Below are 25,400 nucleotides of genomic sequence, written 5' to 3' on the forward strand. Positions count from 1 at the left end.
GTTTTATTCTCTTTCAAGAAGGCATTTGCCAGCTAGAAGACTCTGGTGTCCACTTCTCAGTTGCGCTGGGAAATGCTGTCGGCCATGGTATGGGAAGAAAGGGCCTATGTGAGGCAGAGGAGGGCCAGAGCCACCCAGTTTCTAGGCCTGGGGTGGGGGAGAGCCGGGGAGGCTGAAGGCCCTGGGTGGTGGAGGCTGGCTGGCTCAGCTCACCGGCAGAGGGCTGAGTCAGGGCTTGCCTGGGCAGCCGGCAGACTGATCGATTGCACGGGGGCATAGGCCGGCTGGCCCTGGGCCAGGCAGGGGCACATGGCCAGGCCCCTGAGTGACTGGCCAGAGTCGGTGGCTGGTCTGTGCCCGCAGAGTAGAGTAATGAGATCTGATTAATGAGGGTGTCCTGAAGTGGGCAGCCCAGGCATCCTGACCTGAATTCCCAGAGGGTCTTGGGGAAGAGGCTTGTGGCCACCAAACATCCTTGTGGGTGTAGAGGAAGGCCCCAGTGTGTGGCCCTGGAGGAGGTCCTGGGGCAGGTGGCAGATAGCCCTATCTGGGGCCCATCCTAAACCTTCTGAAGACCACCCAGATGCCAGCCCAGTGCCCTGCCCAGGGCATCCTGTACCCCTCCTCCCAGGTCACTTTTCAGGCCTTCTCTGTTACTGGTAATTGGTGGGAGGATGGGCATGACCATAAGGGTCTGGGTGTGTGAGGCCTCCCTGGGACTGTCCTGAGCTGTAGGTCACTTTTGCCTTCTGCTCTTGAACCCCAAGATGCCTGTCAGGTGGGCCTGATCAGGCTGAGGGTGGGGGCCACTGGTGCCCCCTCCAAATGCTGGGTCCTGCCCACTGCCCCATTGCTGAGTCCCTGGTCTTTCACTGTGACCACCCTTCCCAGCCACCGTGAAGGCCCATTAATCTTATGCCCCCCTCTTTGCACCACCCCATTTCCCTTCTTCAATCTGTCCACACCCTCATCCCATACTGCCAGCCTCTGCTCTCCCTGCAGCCCCCATGCGAGGCCCCCAGTAAATACCTTGTTGCCCCAAACCCTACCCAACAGCCTGGAGACCGGTCACTGTGAGGATCCCCAGGCTGGTTCTCTGAAGGTGGGTCACTGAAATCTGCGTCCTCAGCACCTGGCCAAGAGGAGGTGCTTGGTGCTCCATGAGGGTGTGTGGAGCACCTACTGTGTGCCCAGCTCTCAGGGAGACACACTCCTACTCTGTTCCTCCCGAGGCCCCGCAGAGTGGGGAAGGGATGATTGGCGACACCTCTGGCTCTTTCTGGGCACTATGTCTCTGAAGCAAAGACCCCTTGGGAGAGAGTACGTGGCTCAGCTGGTGAGGGTGTTGGGGGTGCGGGACAGTGACCCAGCCCTGACTGTGCAGGCCAGGCCTTTGGACGCTGGTCTTCCATCCTGTCGCCAGCTCTCTGAACCACACATTCCTGCCTGGGCAGCTTTCATGTACCTGAATCCTGGCTGCCTTTTATCTGCGATGAAAACAGCTCATGCTGAGAGCCGGGCGGTGGAGGCCTCAAGTAACCAGGATAGAATGGCAAGGAGCAGGCGCCAACTCCAGGGTCTGCCCAGCCCCATGCAGGGTCTCCTGCTTTCCTGGTGAGAGGGGCTACAGCCAGGCAGGTTGGGGTCCCAAGGTCTGCCTGGGCCTTGGCCTGGGCTGGTGGCCAGAGGTGGCTGCAGGATCCCAGCCTCAGTTTGTGGCTGCCTGGCCTGGCTTGTGCATGGATCAGAAAGAGCAGTGTCAGCTCCAAGGCTGGAGGCCGGGACTCAGGGATGCAGAGCAGCTCCATCTGTGCTTTGCTTCTGATATCTCTTTTGAAACTCAGAGCACGCTTTCATCTCTCTGAGCCTCAGTTTCCTCATCCACAAAATGGGCACAGTGGTCCTAGGCTTGCCTCTCTCTCTGATAATAATAGCTCGCATTTGCTGTGGCCCCCTGTTGTGAGCACTTTGCGTGTACTAGCTCACGCAGTCTCTCTGCCGGTACCGTGACTACTTGATAAGGGAGGAAACCGAACCCCAAGAAGCTGCTCCCTTGCTTAAGGTTTCATAGCTAGATGGCAGGCTGGCTCTAGAGCTGTAATTTTTCCCATTTTGCAGCTGGAAACTTACGTGCTGTGCCAGGCATTAGGGAAGAGGAAGGAAAGGGAGGTGCTTTTAAACACTCACACTCACAGGAAGAGGGTTGGAGTTTCTGTCAGGCGGCCCAGAGGTACCCACAGTGATGGCCTTACATCCAGCCACTTGGCTGGGATGCCACTGGCCTTATGAAGGTCAGGGTGGGGGTTTCATCCCTGACTGCTCAGAAAAGCTTTGAACAGTGCATCCTCCTTCAGGGGACTGTGCCCTGGGTGCTCTGAGGTACTCACCTGCCTCCAGTTACTGCTGTTTTCTCTGCATGGTGCGGAACACCGACCGCTGCTCTCAGGGGGTCCCCAGATTCAGCTAGTTTGGGAGTCAGTGACCCAGAGCTAGAGCTGTGGGCACCCTGGGGCCCCACCTGTGTGCCAGCCAGGGTCCCCCTACCTGGGCAGGTGCGTAGAGCTGCCGGTCAGGTCTGGGGCAGCCTGAGAACAGGTTCAGGTTCTATACACACACACACAGACACACACATGTGCATGGACACATGCCTGTACATGCTTATGCACACATGCACAAATGTGTATGGGCCTTTGCACTAGCTGCTGCCTTTGCTTGAAATGCCCTTGCTCAAATACACATGTGCCTCCCTCTGTCTCCTTGGAGTTTTCACTCATGCGTTACCTTGGCAGAGGGCTTCCCTGGCCGCTCTCTCTAACAGTTCCCTGCTTTTCCCCTTGTATTTTCTCCTGAACTCTTATCCCCATCTAACAGCTCCCTATCACCTTTCCACTGCTTGCCTGTCTAGACTGGGAGCCCCACTAGGAAAGTGCCCACCTGTCTATCCCCAGTGCTCAGAACTATGCCTGGCAGGCCATCAGCGCTCAGTGATTGTCAGTAGGAGGAATAAATAAGTGAATGAATGTGCTGTGCACTTGTGTGCTCAGGGCGCATGCTCTGGCACGTGCTCACGTGTGTGTGCATACACACACACACACACACACACACACACACACACACACACACACACACACAGATGCACTTGGCATTCATCTTCGTTGTTGCTCAAGCCCTGAAGCAGCTTTTGTCTTTCCCCACATGGCATGGACTTCCTTGTCACTCCAGAAGCCAGAGAGTGAGAGAGGTTTATTCATGCACTTCCTTCCCACTTCCTTCATCCCTTCTGTAAGTGCCAGGCTCTACTGGCTGCCAGCTGCAGACACACTGTGTGTCACCCAGGGATCCCACCTGCCCCCTTCCTAGGTTGTCCTCCAGGATGTAGTGGTTGGGGGTAGGATGAGTCCCGGACCCCTCAGCATATCCCTTGCCAAGCACGACATGGGCACCTAGAATGCTTGTTGACTTGACAAGTAGACGAAGCATCCTAACCTGGAGGACATGCCTGGTACCCGTGGAGCAGTCCTACTTGGGGCTGTGGTGTTCTGGAGAATGAGAGCTCAGGAGGGCTGCCTGGACGAGGTGGCACATGAGCTGGGCCTTGATGCACTGGGAAGATTTGGGCATGGGGAGATGATTAATGCGTTCTGTGGGCAGGTGAAGACAGGCAGAGAGGAAGAGAAAAAGACAGACAGATGGACCGAAAGTAGGACACTGGTTGGTCAGATGCCCCTGGAATCTAGGTCCTTGCCTGGCACACGGCAGGTGCTCAGAGTGCTGGGTGATGGGACGGAGGGAGCCAGGGAGGCAGAGAGGTGAAGGCACAGCATACAGGGTGGGGCGGGCCCTTTGCCTTGCCAGTGTGAAAGGCGAGGAACCTTCCCTGAGGAGAATGGCAATGGGCCCCCCCAGAGGTCCCCAACTCTGCTGGGCTGCAGAGACATTAGAGCCCCACTGGCCAGGCTGTCACAGCCATGCTGCCCATGGGGTCCCCAGGTTGGTCCCTGCCTCTCCCCGGTCCCCTGCAGGCTGGGAGGGGACTGGGGAGAAGGAGAGCCTTGGAGGCCTGCCAGCATTCTGAGGAGTCGGTGTCCCCACCCCCCAGAACATAGGATGGCTGTGCTGGGAGAGAGCCCTGATAGGGGATGGGGGCAACGGGGGAGGCTGGAGGGGCCCTAGGCGGTCAGGAACCAGAGAGAGGGCCAAGAGAAAGTGTGAAGGGCCTGAGAATGACTTGCTAGGAAAGCTCACCTTTTGAGTGCTTCCTGCCTGCCAGGTGCTGTGCTGAGCACGTCCTGTGAGGGCCCCCTGGTGACCCTCACCACCTTGTGAGACTGGGATTGTAATTTTTCCCATTTTGCAGCTGAGGAACCTGAGGCCTGGGAGGTGAAGTAACTTGCCCAAGGTTTCCCAGCCGGTGGAAGTGGGATCTGAATCTGAGCCAGGTAGCTCCCAGATCTGCTTGAAACTATTCGCCCAGGCAACTCGGGAGGGCCTGTTGCTGAGGAGGGAGCCGAGGGGTGGGCAGGAGACGCTGGCAGAGGGGACATGTAAGAGGATGCTGGTTATCCCTAGGACCCTTTTCTGGAGGTCATGCCTTCTCCTCCAATCGTCTCCAGGCTGGGGGCTTGTTCCTGGGTCCTAGGGATCGCTGGAGGCGGAGCAGGGGCCTTTCCTGAGCTCCTGAAGTCAGGCTGGGGCCCTGCTGCAGGCTGACACCATATCCTGCAGGAACCCCGCGCTTGACGCTCCTGCCCTTTATGGGAACAGCTTGCAGAGGGGCACGGGCGGGCTGGGGCTGAGGACTGCTGTCCGAGGCTGGGCTCAGTGGGGACGGGCTCTGGTCCTGATACCCAGACATCTCTGTCCATCTGCTGTCCCTGATTCTGCTCCTGAACTAGGGGAGAGGCGGGGCGGAAGGTGGCGGGGAAGGAGGAATGAGGGGTGAGTGAGAAGTCACCTGCCCGTCCGCCCATGTGAATGGCTCTGTCCAGTCCCACTCTGTCCCCTGCCCCTCTGCTGTGTGTGGCCCTTTTGACTCCCGGCACTATGTTGGGAGAAAACATTGGAAGAGGAGACAGGCTGCTTTTAATTAGGAAGATAGTGGATTCCTGGGGGTGCGATTAGCACTCTCTGCTGAGAGCCAGGCAGAGAGGGAGGCCTGCAAACAAACCAAGAAGCTGTCTTGTCTTTCCTGGGGGCTTTGCCGTGAAGGCAGGCCGCACCCTGCCCTGGCAGTCTCCTCCTTCTCCAGCTCCAGCAGCAAATTCAGGGCACTTCTGTTCAGAGCGATGACCCAGGGATGTCATTTACTTTGTTTTGTTTACTATTAAAAAGTTTTAAAAATATGGATATTTTGGGTCTGTACAAAAGCACAGCAGAGTGGTCGGTGAGCCCCCGTGGCCATGCCACTCAGCAGCTGTCTGCTCTCAGCCAGTGTTACTGACTTTTCCACACGCTCCTACCAAGATCCTTTTGGAGCAAGCCTCAGACGTCATCATAGCACTTCATCCTGAAAAATTTCCATCTGAGCTCTAAAACAGTAGGTCTCAACTGGGGACAATTCTGCCCCCTAGGGGACATTTGGCAATGTCTAGAGACACTTTTGGTTGTCACAGCTGGGGAAAGGGTATGCTACTGGCATCTAGTGGGTAGGGTATGGGATGCTGCTTAACACCCTAGAGCACACAGGACAGCCCCAAACAATTAAACCCCCCAAAGTGTTAATAGTGCTCAGACTGAGAAACCCTGCCCCAAGAGATAGGAACCCTTAAAGACCAACCAGCCAACCTACCTCATACATACCACCATTATCAGGCCTTAAAAATAACAACTATCAAACATCCAATCAGAGTCCACATTTGAGAGTCCATATTTCCATGCTAAGTGCACTCTGAAGCAGAGAGGACTGGGCTAATTTTCAGGCACAGGCAGGAGAGGGGACAAGTGTGGTTTGTTTTCTAGACAGGTGCTATATTTGCATGATTCTACAGGCAAAGCATATAAAGGGTCTAAGTGAAAGGTTCCTGCCTGGTCCTGTCCCCAGCCACCTGGTTCCTTCCGAGCTGTTTTGTTTTGGAGTAGCATGAGTATACACTGAGCCTCATACAGTGAGGCGGGTGTCGCTTGCACACAGGTCTGCAGCTTGCTGCTCAGTTGCTGTTGTGTTTCCTGTATGTCTTGGAGAGCTGTCCAGAGCAGAGCACAGAAAGCTGCCTTGTTCTTTTGCACAGCTGCATAGTATACCTTGGCTAACTATAGCTTCTTTCACTGGGATGTTTCCAAAGTTTTGCAATTAGCTGGTGCCATGGTGAATAACAGTGGAGATTGCCGGGGCAGTACATAGTACTTACCATTTTACAAGGACCACAAGAACTACAGAAAGAGGGCTTGGCAATTAATGTGTAGCTGCTCAGCAGATCCAGAAAACCAATCATCTGGGGGGCATTGCAGGGGCTGAGCCAGGCCATACCCTTTCCTAATGGGCATCCTCAGTGGAAGATGGGTGCCACTGTCCCTGGGAATAGAAAAGCTGTAGACATAGGCTAGGTGGGCAAACACTTGTCCAGGGGATGTCCCCAGTCTTCTTGCCCTGGAACATTTCTCACCCTCAGTTTGCCACAGAAACTGAAGTGCTGGCCACAAGTATTTTTGGCCAGGACCGAATCTTAATGATTTCTTATGTCAAATATAATCTTAGATTTGACATCAGCCCAGATCAGTATGCCCGCCTCTTTACCTGCCACCCTGGACAACTGAGAGCAGGGCAGAGGGCATGTGTGTAGGTATGGAGCACAGTGGGGATATAGAGCATATGGCACAACCAGCCCTGGGGAGTCAGGAAGGGGAGGACCCTGTGAGGAGGGCAGTGGGGATGTGGGTAAGCATGGGTTGTGGGGGGCCCAGGTGGGAGCAGGAAGCTGCTGTACAGCTGAGAGAGCTGGGGCTCAGGGCAGGAGCCTGGAGTCTGCCTTTGAGGCCTCCCAGCCCTGTGTGCCAGGCTGCATGTACCCCAGGCCACTGAGATAGGGTCTTCCCTGTGGCTCTGCCCTCTGACCTGCCCTCTGGCCTCCTGGGATTCCCTCCAAGGGGCAGGCCCGGGCTGTGGGGAGCAGCTGGGACCTGGGCTCTGTCTCCTCTGGGCTGGACCAGAGGAGGGAGCCTGAGCCCTGAGGGAGCTATGGGGACAGGGTCTGCCGGGTGGTGACATGAGGGGCTGCCTGGGGAAAGGAGATGGACCAAATGACCCCTCAGGGCCCCTCTGAAAATACCTCCTCCCCACTCCATCCCCAGGCTGAACTGTTTCACCCACTGGGGGATTTTCTCCAGCTGGCATCTCCCAGCTCTTTTTGTGAATTGAGGCCCAAGAGGCTCTTGGAAGTGGGGAGGGCATGGGTGGGGTAGGGTCAGGGGAGAGCTGAGTGGAGGCAGGAGGCGTCGGGTCCCTGGGCTGCTGTGGGCTGGGACCTGTCTAGCTCGTGTCACAGGGTTTCCCCCAGATGAGAAGAGGCAGTATCTGTGGGAAGGGCTGGGGGGTCCCAAGGCTGTGGGGACAGGAAGGAGATTGGTGTACAGGGGAATGGTGCTGGCTGGGCAAGGTGGGGGTGTCAGCCACCCCCATCAGCAGCCCCTCTCACCCCCAGATCCCCCAGATCAGCTACGCCTCCACAGCCCCTGACCTGAGTGACAACAGCCGCTACGACTTCTTCTCCCGCGTGGTACCCTCGGATACGTACCAGGCCCAGGCCATGGTGGACATCGTCCGCGCCCTCAAGTGGAATTACGTGTCCACGCTGGCCTCAGAGGGCAGCTACGGTGAGAGCGGCGTGGAGGCCTTCATCCAGAAGTCCCGGGAGGATGGTGAGTCAGGCACCTGCCTGCAGGGTCCTGCAGGGTCCTGCTCGGGGACTGGGGGATGTCACAGCATAGTGGCCGAGCACTGCCCTAGAGCCTCCCCCAGCATCTTGTGGGCTCTGCCTGCCCTGGGCCATTCCCCTCATGGGCCTCCGACTTTCCCCGGAGCACTGGGTGGCCAGGTGACTCCTGGGGGCAGGGCAGATGCGAATGACTTCCGACATGGGGACTGTCAGTATTCCTGGGGTGGGAGCCAGTGGAACAGCTGCTATTCTCAGGCAGAGATGGGGAGAAGAGGGTGTGGATGGAGGTGGCCTTGTTTAAGGAGGTTTCAGGGACCCAGGGGGCTCATAGACCCAGGGGACAAGTGGCTAGCCAGCAGGTTCTTGGAGCAAGGCTTGTTTGAAGGATTGGGAATTTGGAATCGCTAAAATTGAGCTGTGTGGTGGGAGTGAGGGGCAGGGGCTGCAGAGTCACATTTCGCACGGGCAGGCTGGGCTGGTTCTGGCTTCAGTGAGTAGGTGCCTCCCATTCCAGATCTGGGGAACTGTAGGAAAGTGATTTTCTCCCCTCTAGTTTCCCCCACTTACCACAGGCCACCTTTCCCCCATTAAGCTCACTGCATTCCCTTAATTGTCCTCAGAAGCTCTAGAGATAAAGCTTTAGGTTTTAGCAAGTAGTAAGGGGCTAACATAACAAAAGTCAGCACCTTGGCAGGCCCAAAGCCCGGGTCACTGAGTGGGTCTTTCTGACAGCTGTGCTGAGGGCTGCCCCCTGGGTTGGGGGAGCTTTGCTAAGAGGGTTGGCTCACCGAGGGCTCTGAGGCCGCCAGACGGCACCTGCCCTGTGTGGGTGTGGGGAGAAGCAGGGAGGCCCTCCCCATCCTGACGACCTACCTCCCCACAGAGTGGGCCCCTCGCCCTCCTCCCTACCTCCCCCAAGGCTTGTCTCTAAATAGCTCACTGTGGTGCCCTGGACTCTGGGGGACAGCGTCTATGTATTTATAACTGTATAACTCAGGATTCTAATTGCTTTTCCTAAGGACCACAGAGTGTCCAGAGGCTGGCACTGGTAACACCCTGTGGGCATAATCCTGCTATAAATCTCAGATAAACCCCTTTAATTGTATGGCTGAAGCAGCTCTGGTGCCTGTAACCAGGTGGAGAGGGCGGCAGGGCGGTGGTGGTGGGGCCGCGCTGACTGTTGGCTACCACTGGGGGCCTTGCCCTGCTGTGGCCCCTGGGCCTGGAGTGGGGAAGCCGTGGGGGATGGGACCCCACTCCCACCTCCAGGCAGGTTCCCAGCAGCAGGCTGCCCACATGTCCTTTCCTCCTGTGCTCGGACACTGCCCCCTCTCCCTGGACTGGCCCCACTCTCCCTGCTCTGCTGGTCCTCTCCTCCTCAATGGCTCGCACTCTTCCCCAAACAAGCCCACCACCTTTCTGTTTAAGGTGCAACCTCTGCAGGATTTGGGGACAAGGTGCTGGATGAGGGCAGGGACAGAAGGTCCAGAGTTTTAATGTTCAGTGGTGTTCAGTCTGCTGTCAGGAACCTAGAAGCCACTCCAGCCACTCCCTCTCCATGGTCCCAGCACGTGCAGAGTACCAGTTTTACACCTCTTGTCCTGGGTCATCCTTCCTACCCTCTGAGGTAGCTTCCCCTATTTTAAAGGGAGGAAGTTGAGGCACAGAGAGGCCAAATAATAACTGGTACCAGGTCACACAGCAAGTTAAAGATAGAGAAGGGGTTTGAAGCCAGGCAGCCTAGCTCCAAGAGTAGAGGTCTTGACTGCTTTAGTATTCTTGTCACTCTGTCACTCTGTCTCCTACTGCATTAACTGAGACCCACATGGACCAGCCCTGTGCAAGGGTTGGTATATGACAGTCACACACATATAGCCTGGAGGGACACACGCTGACATGTTAGGAGCAGGAGAGGCATGGGATTGAAGTGAGGTCTGGTGACTGTGCTTTAGCTGAAGCTAAGACTATATGGTTTGATTTTTACACAAACAGCTAATCAGGCATTTGAGTAGTTAGAAAATGTAAAGGCTTCTAAGACTTTTTCAAAGTCTTAGAAAAACGAGAGAACTAACTACTCTGCCAGGGCCTCCAGCTTGGGGCACTCCTGGCCTGGTAAAGTGCCCCTCAGGGTGCCCCTGCCCCCTCGCTCCATCCCACCACTGAGGGCCTGGCCTCCCCCATCCCCACACTGCCCCTGCTATCCACCTGCGGGCTGGGCAGCCCTGGGTCCTGGTGGGCCCTACGTTTGGGTATGGGCAGCTCAGTCTCCCGGCCCTGCCCACTAAATTAAATTTGATTTGGAGGAACGTGTTGAGGGGGTGAAAAGAGGAGAGGGAAAGGTGCGCTGCAGCTGGCCAAATTGAAATCAGAATTGAGCGGCCTGTAGAAGGAGGCCGTTGTACCTTGTAGCCTAATCCGCATGAAAGATTAAAGGTGTCTTTATATTTATATTATATATATTTATATTATATTATAAATTATATATATTATATTTTTTATATATAATTATATATAATTATATAAATTATATATATATATATATATAAATTATATATAATTATATATAATTATATATATATAAATTAAATATATATATAAATTATATATAAATATATAATTATATAAATTATATATAAATTATATATATATATATTATAAATTATATATATATATTATAAATTATATAAATTATATATATAAATAAAATATTATATATTATATTATAAATATATAATATATTTATATTATATATATGCCGTATATTGTATTGATTTGTCCTCTGAAGTATAAATCATCTGTGTGTTGCTCAGAGGAGTGCCAGGGAGCAGGGCAGAGGGGAGGGCATGCTTGCCAGGATGAGGCTGTACATGAGAGCCATGGTGAGCTCGGCCGGCAAGTTCTGGCTGCCTACTGTGCGCTGGGTTCTGGGTCCTTCAGGGCAGCATAATTATGCCCAACTTATAGATGAGGAAACTGAGGCCACAGGGAGTAGGTCACTTTCCTGATGCCGCAACCAGAATGTGGAGGAGCTGGGACTGGAACCCAGCTGTGTCCTCTCCTCTGGGTGGGGAGCTCCTGGGTGACAGCCAGCACAGATCAGGCCATTGACTTAGGACTTAAAGAAAGCCCTGGCACTGGTTTTCCCAGCCCCCATCATTGTGTCCTCCCACTCCAATTGCTCACTTAGGTAGCATATGCCCCGGGCCATCCTGTGGCCCTTGACTGAGCCCTGCTTGTGCCAGGCACCCTCCCTGCATTTTCATGAATCCTGGTGACAACCGTGTGGGCTCTGTGTTTTGGTCCTCATTTTATAGCTAGGGGGACTGAGGCCTAGGGGTGAGGTAGCTGGCCCATGCTCACACAGCAAGGTGTTGTAGTAGGACCCGGAGCCAGGCTGTCGGACTCAGGCCTGTCTAACCCAAGCTCTCCATCTTCCAGCTCACTCACAGAGGTAGCCGCACATGGTTAGTGGACAGGCCCTGGCAGACACACCTGGACCCCGGCTCGGCCAAGTACTGGCTGAGGGATCCTGGGAGAGTCCCTCTGTCTCTCTAGGTTTTGGTTTCTTCATCTGCGCTATGGGGATAAATCTGGCTGTTATCAGAAGGAAACATGCTCCTCGCTCATCCTCATGGAGGTGAGAGCTCGTGGACGCACATTGGAGGGCTGTTATCAGGGGTCCAGCTTCCTGGGCCTCAGCCATTCCTGGTGTTTGGCCATTCCTGGGGAGGTATGGGGACTGCTGGAAGGCCTGAGGGGGCTGTGTGGGGCCCTGACCGAGGCTGCAGGTCCAGAGAAGACAGGGCTAAGGACAAAAACCACAGGCCAGCCTGGGTCTTACAGGATAGCTGGTCTGGTGGTGACAGGACAGCTAGCAGAGCTCCAAAGGCAGCCAGGACAGGACTCGGGTGTGTGGGGAAGGTGCACATATGTGATTTTCTGGATGCATGACCAGCAGGCCTGCCTCAGTAGGGGTGTCCGTGGTCGGGCCCATGTGCATGTGTGCACTTGTGTGAGGAGTCTGGTTCATCTCCCATCTGGGTGCACGTGCAGCCAGGACGCTCTCTTCCCTGCAGGCTGAGGCTGCACGACAGGCTGGGATTAGGCATGTAGAGCAGGCCTGCCTGGGCGCCTAGGAGAATGTGAGTGAGTCACCCTGGGAAGGAGAGACAGGCTGGAGGGGGCAGCACAGACCCGGTCCAGTCTTCAGTGCCTCCCATCACTGTCCTAGCCACTTTCAGGGGTTGGGGTCTAGAGTATATACTTTTATAACCCCACAGTCTTTCCATCTCTGTGGGAACCCATGTGAGCCTCAATTTGCTTGCACTCTGTGCTGCATTTCACAGATGAGGAAAATCAAGGCTCAGGGAAGTTAAGGGGCCTGCCTAAGGTCACACAGAAGTGTCAAGTATCAGGGTCAGGGCTCCTGTGTGGGTGAGGGTAGAATGGGTGATACTAGGTAACATTTATGGAGCCCTCCTGTGGACCAGACCTTGTTTTATGTGTTTCTTCATATGTGTTAACTCGTTTAGCTTTCAAGACAACTCTATTACACGGATGGGAAAACAAGCTCAGAGAGGTTAAGTAACTCCCCTAAAGCCACACAGCTGGAAAAATAGCAGGAGTGGAATTTGACCCAGCTGATGATTTCCTCACCTCTGGTGCATATAACAGGAAGGACACAGGTCAGCTCCTGGCAGGGGCCTCTCCAGGGAGTCATCCAAGGAGTTTGGATCTGGTCCTCTTTGGGTGTGATTCCAGGACCCCAGGTACATCCAGGCCTGTGTTCCTAGGGCAGGAACAAATGGCCTCTTTGGGTGTGGCAGGAAGCAGCATGGGGACCTCAGGCCTGCTTCTTGGAGGATGTTCTGTACCTTGCACAGTAGGAAATTCCAAAGCCTCATCTCCCCGCTGCGTCCCTGTGTCCCCTATTGATATTCCAGAGATGCTGGTGAGTCAAGCTGCTGCTGGTCTGACCTCTGGCTCCAACTCCCAGGGCTGAGTGGCAGACTTGCATTTAGATGGCCCCCATCAGTGCAGCAGCCTGGTAGTGCAGCTACTGGCAGGGCTGGCATCCAGAGGCCTGAGGCTGTGGCACCTCCTCATCGCACTGGTTACATGACCTCTCTGGACTCAGCTTCTCTGGCTGCAAACAGAATGCTCCCCTTCTGGAGGCTCCAAGGTGATAAGGGAGGAGCTTGGCCAGCTGGAGGGGCCAGTACTGCTCATGTTCCTGGGAGACCAGAGAGAAGAGATTTGCTCCAGGGCACCCCCAGGATCCAGAAACTCCTAAGGGTGGACACTTAGAGGGCCTGCTCCCCTTTCTGCTTCCTCCCCCTAATCTCCTGACCTTATCTACTTCCACTGCCCCTCCATCTCTCTGCTCCTCCTATTCTAGCTACTCTACTAACACTCTGGGCACAAGCCTACCTCAGGGCCTTTGCACTGGCTGGTCCTGCTACCTGGAAAGCTCTTTCTTTGGCTATCCATGTGGCCTGCATACTCTGTGCATTCAGGTGTCTTCCCAGTGTCCCCTCTTCAGAGAGGTCTCTCTGATCACTGTATCTAAAATAACTCTTTCTCCAGCCCATTACTCTTCATTCTCTGTTCCCCACTCTGTTTTTCTTCATAGCACTTGACAAGTAAAATTTTATTTGTTTATGGTCCACAGGGGCAGAGACTTTTTTGCCTGTTTTGTTCTCTGCTACATCCCCAGCCTCTAGCACAGTTCCTGGCACTATAAGCAATAGCAGTTGCTTGGTAAGTGTTTGTGGAATGGATGATTGATTGTGAATTCTAGTCACCACTACTCACTTCTTCAGCTCCTTTCCCATGCCTGGGCCTGAGAGGTTGCTCTCCAGCCTGCAGAAGGGCAGATTGAGGCTGAGAGTGTAGGCACTCGGGGGTGAGGTTAGGCTGCCCTGGGACCCCAGCCTCCTCCCCCCCTGAGCTCCCTGGCTGTCCCTCACCCCGTGCTGACTCACTGAGGACAGAAATCCTTCCCTGGAGGCAGAGGCAGGGATGTGAGTTCTCGGGGCCTCTGTGGCAGGTCAGGCTAAGGTGTGGGGGTTCTGCTCCTGTCATTCTCACTAGCTGCCTGCCTTGGGGTGTGGCAGCTGAGGTGCTGCCTGTCCTGAGGGCAGGGTGGAGAAGAGGCTCAGTTCAAGTCTCCCAGCTGGCCTGAGCTTCCCGGATTTATTTCACACACCACTGGGTTCCCAGCCCCTGTGTGAGGAGAGGAGATAGCTAGCTCTCAACGCGTGTGGGAAGAGCAGGTCACAGCCAGACCAGGCACCCTTCCCTGTACGCGGTTGGTGCTCTGCAGTTTGCCTGAGTGAGTGGAAGAAGGGATAGGATGGTGCATCTGTTGAAGTGAAGAGATGCACTCCAGGGCTGCAGGGGCCCAGCAACAGCCTAGCAGGGCTGGGAGGAGGAGAAGAGTACGTGGGCAAGTGCAGAGGGACAAAAGGGCACGGCAGGTGGGGAAACAGTATGAGCAAGAGCCTAGAGGTAGGAGAAGACGAGGCAGATGGGGCCCTGGTGGGGGGCCTGGCCTGGTCCTTGTGGCCATGGGGTGAGGACGGGTGTGGTATGGAGCTGAGCAGAGTTTCTTTTAGGCCAATCCTGTATTTTAACATTTTTTGGCCACTGGGGTTGTGCCTTCTTGCTGGAGGGAGTGTATTGGTGCGCACCATCCCCGCCTGCCTTGTCCCACTTGCTTGGGGCCCCGGGGGTCCTCTCTGCCCATCAGGGCTCTGTGCCAAGGCCCCTCCTCCCTGCCCCAGTGACACTCACCCCGGTGTCAAACTTAACCCCTGGGCTTACTTGGCTCTGGGATCCTCAAGGCTGAGGAGGGACAGGCTATGCTCAGCTCTGTGCCCCTTGTCCTCCCTTATACATAGTGGGGCCTCAATAGATGTTTGCAGAATGAAGAAATGAGTGATTAGATGACTAGCCGTTCACCCTGGGGCATCACTGCTCTTCTGGGGCTCCTCCTCTTGTCTGTAACTGTCGGTGCCTTGGCTTCTTAAGGAGCAGCTCTGATGTCCTGTGGGCTGTGACTTCACAGTCTGTGGCCCCCGACTCCAGGCATCCTCATGAGCAAAGGCTTATGTGACGGCAGCTGTGCTTCACAATTCTGACCCCTCTGGAAACACCCTTAGGCATTTGCCAGAGACTGTTTATTTTGGGTGCTTCTCTCAGAGGAGAGCTGAAAAATGAAACATCCCTCAAGGCCTAAAGAAGTGGGTGTCAGGGGGTGATACTTCAGGGCTTGGTCTTTGGTTCTAGGATGACTGGGGCCAATTGCATGGGGACAGAGCCTGGAGCATGCAACCTTCTCACCCCAAGCAGATAAAATGTGGTTGAAATTAGCTGGGGGGGTTGGCGGAGCTGGAAGCAGAGAGGCTTCCTGCCACTGGCATCAGCTTGGTTTATGTGAGTGTTTGGCTTATAGCGTCTTCTCGGGGTGATCTCTGCATTCTCCCTCCAGCTCCCTCCTGGAGTCATAGCCCAGGAATCCAGCAGCCAGAGCCCACATGCCCTGCCATTTCTCTAAGGATGTAGGAGGGAAGAGGGTCCTGCTCCTCAGCCAGTCCCCACCGTTCCTGCTTATCAAACAGGCTACCCTGAACTTGGAACTCATCGAATCTTCTGCTCCTCTGTTCTGCTGCTCGTCACTCTATCGAGGGTAGAAATTAAGTGGACCTGGCATGGGTACCCCCTGCTGAACCACAAGGCCCACCCCATGCCAGCTGGGTTTCCTGGCTGGTGCTTGGAGATTGGCAAGGTGTTGGTGTCAGTGTGAGTGCCTGGTGACTGCCAGGTCAATCTCTGTCCTGCTGTAAAGATGAACCCTGAGCTTGCCTGGGCTGCCCAGGGGATTTCGCCTGTCCACTCTGATTTCTCTGCCTCTTTGGCCTTTGGCAAGGTGCTGGCACTTCTTGATTTTGTGACTCTCCTGGGTTGGGTGTCATCTGGCCACTTCTCCTGTTCTCTCTAACTTGTCTCTGATGTGCTCACCCAGCCTGTCATGACAGGAGCATACTCCCATCTGAGTTTGCCTCTCAGCTTGACAGGAATGACAGGAGGAAAGAAGACATTAGATACCAAGCCCTTTTTGCTTTAAATTACCTTCCCTTCCCTCTTGGACAAGAAACAACATTTTCTTTCACTGGCCTCCTTTGTGAAACATGTTGGAAGATTTCTTGGGGTTTGAAAAATTTCCCTCTGCTGGGTGCAACCCTTTCGTTGCTTTGGCCTTCCGAATCCTGTCCTTTTCTGGATGATGCAGTAGAGTGGAGGGGCTAAGAGTCCAGATGCTGGCTCTGCCGTGAGCTGTGTCGCCTTGAACAGTCACTTAAGGTCCCAGGGCCTCAGTTTCCACCTTGTGAAGTGGGGATATTAACAGTGTCTCCCTTATAGGTTACTGCAAGCAATAAATGAGTTAATACATATCAAGTACTTGGCATAGTCTGCACCCTGCACTGAGCACCAAGCTGCCAGTGGTGTCAGTTGTCCTATTATTAATCAGAGTGGGTCTTGGGGCCCAGTTCTAGCCTTGGCTCTGTGTCAGGGTGGCTCTGTAATGCTGGGCTGGTTGCTTTGCCTCTCTGAGCCTCAGCTTTATCCCAATGTGAAGGTCAGGGGTCGGGGACCTCTGAGGTCCCCCTGACATGGGTCTTTACATCTCTCACCCATCTCTCTTGTATTTTCTATCTGTCCTCACCACATGGAGGTCTGGGCACCATGGGGTTGGCCTCTGGCTTCTAATGTGCCCATTGTTCTTGGGTGCAGACCTGATCCAGAGTAGCCACATCAGCAACAACTTATTTCCTCAGCCCCTTCAGCCTCTTTTGTTTCTTCAACTCTGATCCTTTGGATAAATAAATCTTTAAACCTGGTTTGAACCCCATTTTCTTCCCTTGTCATTGTTTCTTTCTCCTTCCTTTGCGAGAGCCTCTTTACTGGAGGTACATTGGGTTCTGTCCTCCCAGGCTCCCAGGACAGGGGATCCCTTCTGATTTCTTCCTCTTTGTTAAAGAGCAAGTGGTGAAGGCCTTTCCCCACCTGCGGCTCCCCAGCCCAGCTTCCGGCCTTGACCTCCAGGAAACCCTCTTCACCTGTTTGCTGACTGCTGGACTTGAGCCTGTTTCCCTATGTGAGGTGGGGTTCCCAGCTCTCCATGTCCCCCATGCTGAGCTGCTCGGCAATGTCCTTAAAGCCAGCCCTGTCCCCTCTTTTCCCTACAGCTCTGGAAGGACTCTGTGAGCTCAATCTTTTCTTCCCTCTTCGCCCTGAGGCTTCTTCCTTCAGGCTGGCATGGGGCTGCTGAGTGTCCTGGCTTGGCTCCTGGTCTGATCCTCATCCCTTACTCCTGTGTGACCCTAGGCAAGTCACTTTCCCTCCCTGAGTCTCCAGCTCTTCATCCACAAGATCAGGAGGGGGCTGTGTGCCTTCTTCAAAGGGCTTGTGCACACAGACACACGGAGGGATGCCCACAGCCATTTTTGCCTTGTCATTCTATGTCCACCCACCCTGCCTCCTCCCAGAGCCTTTGGGCCCCAACAGGCCTGCTCCGTCCTCTTACTCTGCTTTAGTCTTCACAGCAGTGCCCATGAGCCCAGTGTAAAGTTGTATCCTATAGTGATGCGATACACTCACTATCACTGGCTAGGCTGGTGTGAAGACCCCTGAACCTCCTATTGTTTTAATACACATGTTTCCAGAGAACGTCTCATTAACTATCCTCACAGAAGCTGCAGGCCCTGGCCCCAGCCTTGGCCCCTGCACAACCACCCTGAGAATTGTCCCCATTTTACAGAGAAGGTGACTATGGCCCAGACCACCCAAGGGCTTGCTAGGCTCTCTCTGTTTGGTGGCAGGGCTGGGGTTTGCACTTAAGTCTTTGCAACTCCGGAGGTTGAGGGAAGGAAGGTGGAACTGTCCTTTCAATGAGGTATTTGAGTCCTTTTACCTGGCCTTCTCCAGGGACATGCTGGGGGTCTGTCAGATGAATGGACCTGGGAGCACCACCACTACAAAGGCCAGATGTTCTGCTCAGGGCCTGGGAAGCAAGAGGTGAAGCGGCACCTGAGGTGGGGAACGTGTGTATATGGTGTGTGTGGGGGGGAGGGTGGGTCAGGAGTCACCAATCATGGTGGCCGTGTATGAGCCTGTGAGAGGCCCTGTCTAAAAGTGGGTATACAGGCCCCAGAGTTGAGAGGTGCACATCCCCTGGTGGTGGGGGTCACTCCTCCAGGGCTGGGTCCCCTCATGCTCCTGGGGTTTTCAAGGACTCACAAAGACAGAATCCAGGCCTCTAAATCACACAGAGCCTGCTCTGTGGGGCTGTAGCTGGTAAGGAGGGGAGTGGGGGCATTTCTTTCTTCCGCTCTTCAGCCCTTTCATTCCTTGCCTCTGTGCAGCAATTCATTCACTTGCTGAATAAATATTTATTGAGTACCTACTGTGTGCCAGACATTGACCCAAGACACTGGTAATACAGCAGTGGACTAAACATATGAAGATCCCTGGCCTGTGTGTTATGTTTGGGGAGAGGGCCAGAGGCAGCTTACAGTAAGCAAGTACATACATCATTATGTGATATAATTTTAGGTAGGCATTGCTGTGAGTAAGACTACAGCAGCATGAGTGGACACAGCAGGGCAGGTAGGGGAGACTGTTTCATACGAGGTGGTCAGGGAAGGCCTTCTTGCAGAGGTGACACTGGGCAGAGCCCCAAATGCAGTGAAGGAGTGAGGCATATGGACATCTGTGAGAAGAGTGCCCCAGGCAGAGGAATCAAGTACAAAGGCTCTGAGGTAGGAGCCTGCCTGGCCTTTGGGGAATAGCCAAGAGGCAGGAGCAGAATGAGTGAGGGGGAGAGAAGTAGGACAGGAAGGGGAAGATTCCTTGTGGCCCACTGTGAGGGCTTTGGTTTTGCTCTGAGTGGGAGCAAAATGGGAGCCACTGGAGGGTTGCGAACAGAGGAGGGATGTGAACAGATTTGGGTTTCTAGGCTCTCTCTGGCTATTGTGTGGGGAATAGACTGTGGGGTGAGGCAGGAAGGCCTGTGAGGGATGATGGCTTGGACTGGGGACTGGGGTGGTGAGAAGGGACAGATACGGGGTGTATTTTGAAACCCCAGCTTGCAGGACTTGCTCCTAGGTTGCATGTGGACCGAGGGCAGGGGGTTGCCCAGGCACTCTGGGCTTCAGCACCACGGACAGCAGCACTCTCCTCAGTGCCAGACATTCCTGGAAGCCCAGGTTCACTCTGGTTCCCAGCAAACTGCCAGTTCTCTATCAGTTACAATGAATCCACATCAGTAAAGTGTAGGTCCCTTCCCTTCAATTTTGTTATCAAGTTCTTTTTTAGCCAAATTCATGGCACTGTTGTGAATAATTTTTGTACTGAGGCAGGTCTGAATGCAGTTACATAGCTGGGATGAGAAGTTTGGAAGCAGTTGTCTCCAAAAATCTCAGCATCTGGCCAAACTGTTGTTGCAGGGAGGGGGAGGCCAGGGTGGGAATGGTGGGAAGAGGAGCATCCTTGAGGAAGAGGTGAGCAGTGGAGAGTCTTGAGGAATGGGTGGACCTGTCCTGGAAGAGTGGGGGGGTGTTCTGGATAGGGGAGCTGCATGATGCAATTTGTTCATGATGTCTTCCTTGGGAGAGTGAGGGGGAGACAGGATTCCTGAAAGAGCAGCAGACTGACATGAGGGGTGAGCAGAGCACTGCCACGGACTTGCTTGGGCTTGTCTTTGGGCAAGCCACTGCTCTTCTTGGCTCTTGGTTTCAGCATCTATAAAATGGGGAAAATTGTAGCCCCTACTTTGCTGGTTATTGTAAGAATGACAGAAATGGTGAATTAGCCATAGAAAAGACTGAATAGGGCTGGAGGGGTTGAGGGGCTGCCTCTGAGGCCTCAGACCCCAAGGGGCAAGGGTGAGCACTTGGCCCCTTCCTGGTTGGGCTTCTCCCGTTTCCTATCATGACTGTCCTCCTCTTTCTCCCGACTTGCACAGAGCATTGTATCTGTGCCCCATTTTGCTGTAGACAGCATGATCATATGGATATTCTATGTAAATTCTCATTTTTAATGAGGCAGAAGGAGAGCTAACGACCATCTTACAGAAGTCTTGGGGCCCTGGGGAGGCCTTGGGATTGGGGGGAGGAAGCAGGACAAGCAAGAGGAGAGAAGAGGGAGGGGGGAGAATGAAAGCGTGGGTGACGTAGCCAGGGCTGTGGAGTGGGAGGCGAAGCAGGGGCCCTGGTTAGCATCTCCTCGAGCCTGCCCTGCCTGCCCCATTTTACAGATGGGGAAACAGGCTCAGAGAGAGGAGGTAACTTGCCAGTTACCCCAGAAAAGTTTGAAAGGCAGATGGGAGGGAGAAGATGGGCTGAAGAAAGTGAAGGTGGAGGCAGCTGGGACTAACTTCTGGTTTGTGGGGCTCAGTTTCAGTTTCCTTACCTATAAAATGGCTATAATTACCTAAGATGTGGGCTGACTGGAAGAAGTTAATGAGAAAACATGTGAGTACTGAATGAACATTGAGGGACTATGGAATAATGGAGGAGTGTATGTGTGCGTGTGTGTGTGTGCATGAAAGAGAGAGATTGGAGACAGAGGACGGGGCAGGGAGTGAGTGGGGGAAGATAAGAGATGAAGGCAAAGGGACAGGAGCTGAAGAAGGGGCCAAGAGACCTTCTGGATGATAGGCCAGCTCATAATTAATTTGCTCATTTATTCATTTATTTATTCATTCTTCATTCCTCAGTATCTGTCGTCTACTTCATAGATGGGTGTCAGCTCCATGAGGGCAGGATTCTTGTCTGTCCTATTAATGGCTACACCGACAGCATCTAGGACAGCGCCTGGCACTGGGGAGTGTTCAGTAAATTGCTGCTGAATCAGTGAGTGCCCTGTGGCCAGCAGTGGCCATCTCCCTGGAGTTCAGAGGCTGGAGGGTGCAGAGGCAGCTAATCCAGTCATTTCCATTCCTGTGCTAAGTGCAGTGGTGGAGACATTGGGTCGTTGTACACACCCAGGGCAGGAGCCTGGGGACACCTGCGAAGGCTTCCTAGAGGAGTGGGCCATGAGCCGAATCATCAGGAATGCAGGGCCCTGACTTGAGGAAGGGGTGGCCTGGGGAGGGAAACTAGGTGCAAAGGCAGAGATAAAAGTCAGAGCAAAGGCCTGGAGAGAGGGAAACCCTGGGGTGTGGTGGGACTACAGGTGCTGTCAGAAGTATGGAGTGATGGGAGACGAGACTACAGGGCCAGGCCTGGGCTGGGGGCGGCAAAAGCCACTGAAGGTGTGAGGGAGGGGAGTGACAGGGTGGGACTGGGGTTTTGGTGGAGAGCTGAGGGGCCAGGTGGACAGGCTGTGGTTCACGTGCAGGTGTTGGGCTCTAGGAGCGCACAGTGGGTTGGGCCTGAGGGGTCAGCTGGCTGCAGCCAGGTGAGGCTGAACCTGCCTCAGGGGCACTGAGCCAGCCTGGAGAGGGGCTGGGGCAGCATCTGTGTGAGTGGCACATGCTGCACTGCCTTAGACAGATCACTGCCCATTGCTGCACCCTGGTTTAGATTGGAAAGGAGCATCTGGTGTGCGGAAGGGGTCGCTGAGCACCCCTCCCTAGCTCCCTCCACCGGGATGCCCTCCTGAGGCTGCTCAAGGCTGTTCCCAGGATCCAGGCTGGAGCCCCCTCCATCCCTTCCAGATCTGGCCAAGCAGGCCCCCATGCAGTGGGGTCCCAAGGCTTTCCCTGAAAAAGAAGGGGAACCTTTGAAGCAGTGTTTTAGGTGGGGTGAGCATATACCTGGGCCTCAGCTCCTGACCTTTGCCCATCAGCTCCCACTAACCCAAGTCCCAGGTAGCCCAGTGCTCTAAGAAGCCTCTCAGAGCACACTGGGCCAGGCCGGTGTCCACTGCCCTCCTCACTGCGGGAGACCACCACCCTGCCACTGTCCCTCACCAAGGCCGATTAAGGAAGTACCCTCCCATGCCCCATCTGAGTCCCCCTGCCCAGGCATGGGGTAGCAGGCCCATTTTCTGGCTGAAGAAGCTGAGCTCTGGTGGGGTAAATGAATTGCCCAGGACATCCAGTGCCAGACTGGCCCCAGCCCCCAGCTCTCTGCATGTCCTGCTCTGCCATTGAGAGGGTCAGCTTGGTGGAGCCAGAGCTGCGCTCTTTGCCATCCCCCCGCTGCCTGGCCTGCAGAGGAGGGGGCTGTGGGCTGGTGCCGGAGGGCGTCCAGGAGGACTTCATTACCCAGTGCCTGCTGGTGGTGGGTTGGGGGTGCTGAGCCCGCCGCCGGCAGGGAGACATGCTTGGCCTGCCTGGGTAATTACATCTCAACATTTCATTTTGCTTGTCGGTTTCTACTTCCTGGGGATGTGGGCTCCTAAATATTTCATCCTGGCCTGCAGCTCCCTGTTCCTCTCTGGCCAAACCACAGGGCTGTCTGTTGGCCCCTAACCCTGGCCCATCCCTGCCTGACTGAGCCTTGGTTCCTACTGTGGGGTGGAGCTGACCAGAGGTCATCTTCTCCATGCCCCTGCCCCACGCAGGGTCTCCACCACCAGCCCAGTGCTGGCTCCTCTTCCTGAGGGGTCTGTGGTGAAGAGGCCAGGAGGACAACATTGTTGGAAAGTAGGTTCAGTTCAACCAACATTGACTGAGCACCTACTGTGTGTCTAGCACTCTCCTGGAAACTGGTGAGTTAGAAATGAGAAAACACAGCCTCCCCTTGAAGGGGCTTATGGGCAGTGACAGAAACTGACCATAATATTATAATAATAGGAAATACCAAGTACTTAACGTGCCAGGCACTGTTATATGCACCTTACATTTATTAACTCACTTATTTGTCACACTGTTATAAGATTAGACCCCGAAAGGTAAGTAACTTGTCCAAAGTCATAGCTAAGAAATGGCAGAGCTGGGATCTGAATCCGGCAGCCTGGCTCCAGCCCTCATGCCCTGAGCATGAGAGGAAGGATCTGGCTTGTTTTGTGGGGAAAGAGGAGGAGAAATTGAGCCCCTGGGTGGGGTTGGGCAGGTGGTGAAACAGGAAGGGTATTTCTGGCTGAGGGACCAGCAAAGGCTAAAGGGTGGGAAAATGTGAACAGAGAAAGTGGTCCCACTATGGCAGAGTGTGGGCTGTCAGGCTGGGCGTGGGCTGGGGAGCTGTTATGTGGCCTCACCCCCAGGTGTGTCACTGGAGCGGGGCTCTTGTTCTGTAAGCGGCTCCTTGGCAGAGGACTCTTGAGCTAACACTCAGTAGTCCTGCGTCGGCTACCAGCTGGCTCCTGCCTTGTGTAAGCCTTGGGCAGATTCTCTTTCCTCCCTGAACCAAATCTGAGAATGGGTGTGATTCCTTCAGGAGAGGAACACAGGGCATTGCCACAGAGAGCAGTGGGGAAGATGAGGCCTGGGGGGATGGGCTGTGGCAGGGGTCTCCTGGGGAGTCTTGGGGTGGGGTGGGCTAGGAACCAGCTATCTCTCTGGCCGTGCCCCCTTCAGTCCCCTCCCGCTGCCACCTGCCTCCAAGTGCTGTAGCTTCCCTTCCTATTTTTTTCCTGCCTTTCTTGCTGCAAAGGTGTTTTGCCTAAATGGGTTTGTGTTAAGATATTAGATCGATCACTCAGCAAATTTCCCTCTGCTCAGAGCTGAGCACCATGAATAATGCAGCTCTGAACAGCGCTGCCACTGCCTAGCAGCCTCCGGGGAGGGGCCCTGTAACACTCAGCTCAGGGGCTCTGAGCCCCACAGTTGCCCTGACTGGTCCCTCAAAGCCTGAGCCTCCTTCCCCAAAATGCCCTGTCCACAGGTGATCCTTTTAATCCTCAAACAGCCCCACATGCCAGGGGAGGGGGTTGGGGTAATGCCATCCCGTTTTATAGATGCAGAAAAGGAGGTTCAGAGACGTTGGGCAAAGTGGCTTTTATCACAAAGCAAGTAAGTGACTGAGATGGGACACGGGCCCTGCTTGTGCCCGGGCTGAGTCACACCAGGCCAGATCTTGATTGCCTGCGCCCCCTGTACCCTGGATCCAGCCCAGTTCTCCACTGGGGCAGGGCTAGGTGTGAGTGGAGGGCCTGGTGGCAGAGGGAGATTTCAGGGGAAGGACAGGACTTGGCCTCAGTGGGGGCCTGCTGAGGCTGCTCGGTGAGTAGTTATTGGATGACACAGGTGCTGTGCCCCTCTATCCAGTCACTAACCGCCCCCACCCCCGACTAGCCCACTCCTGAACCGGTGGCAAAGGGGAGGTGTTAATGGTGCCAAGCTGTGGTCAGGCTGGCCTGGTGGCTCCATGGAGGTGTGGACACGTGACCTGTGCACCGGTATGCACAGCTTGTGGCTGTGTGACTATGCGTAGGATGTGACTGTGGGAGGTTGGGTGTGGTGAGCATGGCTGTGTGAGGCACTGTGGTTACTGTGTGAGCTTGTGTGGCTGTGGCTGTGGGGTTGTATGTATGTGGGGGCAGTGGGCTGTGCATTTGTGCCTGTGTGTGGCCATGTGCATGTCTTGGTGGCTGTGAAGCTATGCGGGATTGTTCCCGGGTTCATGCCCATGATGGGCTGGCTGTGTGTCTCCATGTGAGGGCTTATGACTGTGAGATTGTGTGAGGTTGTGGTGGTGTGTGGTATGTGATCCCAGAGGGCTTGTGTTGCTATGTGTATGTTTGGGGGACTTGGAGTGGTGGTGCAGAGGTGCTGAGATGGTCAGGGATGGAAGCATGTGTACTGTGCCCTGGACAGTCCCTGGGCCTCTAAGCCATGGCCCTGGGTTCTTCCCAGCATCCTGTCCCCAGGGACAGTTTCTCAGTTTAGCCTGTTCCCCAGGTCCCCAGAATATACCTGCCCTGAGCCGAGCTGGGGGGTGAGGTCCCTGTCCTCCCAGCTCCTGCCCTTCTGCTCAAGTAGCCCTGACTCCCCAGAGGAATTGGCCCCAAGGTGCCAAGGCCATCACTGACCCCACTGAATCTGACCCTCGCTCCAGATCCACCAGGTGGAGTTTAAGTCCTTGCTCATTTTGCCAATGGAAAGCCTGATGCTTAGAGAGGCTAAGTAACTTGTCCAAAGTCATACAGCCAGGAAACAGTGAAGCCAGCACCCTCATCCTCAGGCAGGAGGGACAGGGAAGCTGAACATAGCTGCAATTTCATGCTTTGCACAAATCTTTGATGAAATACATTAGGGAGACAGGCAGGAAATCTTGGTGGCTGTCTTCCCCCTCACTGTCCCTTGGTCTCTGAGTCTTCCTGGCTCCAGTCAAATCTCTCTCAGAGGGCCCCCTGCCTCCAGTGGGCTGGGGTTGCCCTGGATACAGCAGGAGGATGAAATTCTTTCATGCCCTTCTCTACTGGTCCAGCTGTGTTCAGACCCTGGGCCCTTGAGGACTTGCCAGTTGCATGGCTGTCATATACTTTTCTCCATTTGTTGTTCCTTTATATGCATATGTCCTGAGTGCTCATAGCACGGAATTTGCATCCTGATGGAGAAGGAAAATTCTAAAAGCA

General features: G+C 54.6%; 1 protein-coding gene across 7 annotated transcripts in view; it reads left to right on the forward strand.

Moving 5' to 3' along the window:
- GRM4 (glutamate metabotropic receptor 4) overlaps window positions 1–25,400 on the forward strand; it is a 213,852-nt gene that overhangs the window by 135,300 nt on the left and 53,152 nt on the right. For all 7 annotated transcript variants that reach the window (XM_073224122.1, XM_037000768.2, XM_037000766.2 and 4 more), the window contains one exon: window positions 7,638–7,854. In XM_073224122.1, coding sequence (XP_073080223.1) covers window positions 7,638–7,854 — 217 coding nt within the window. The remainder of the gene's footprint in view (window positions 1–7,637; window positions 7,855–25,400) is intronic.

Source organism: Manis javanica, chromosome 16, assembly GCF_040802235.1.
Source record: "Manis javanica isolate MJ-LG chromosome 16, MJ_LKY, whole genome shotgun sequence".
NCBI classification, from domain to species: Eukaryota; Metazoa; Chordata; class Mammalia; order Pholidota; family Manidae; genus Manis; species Manis javanica.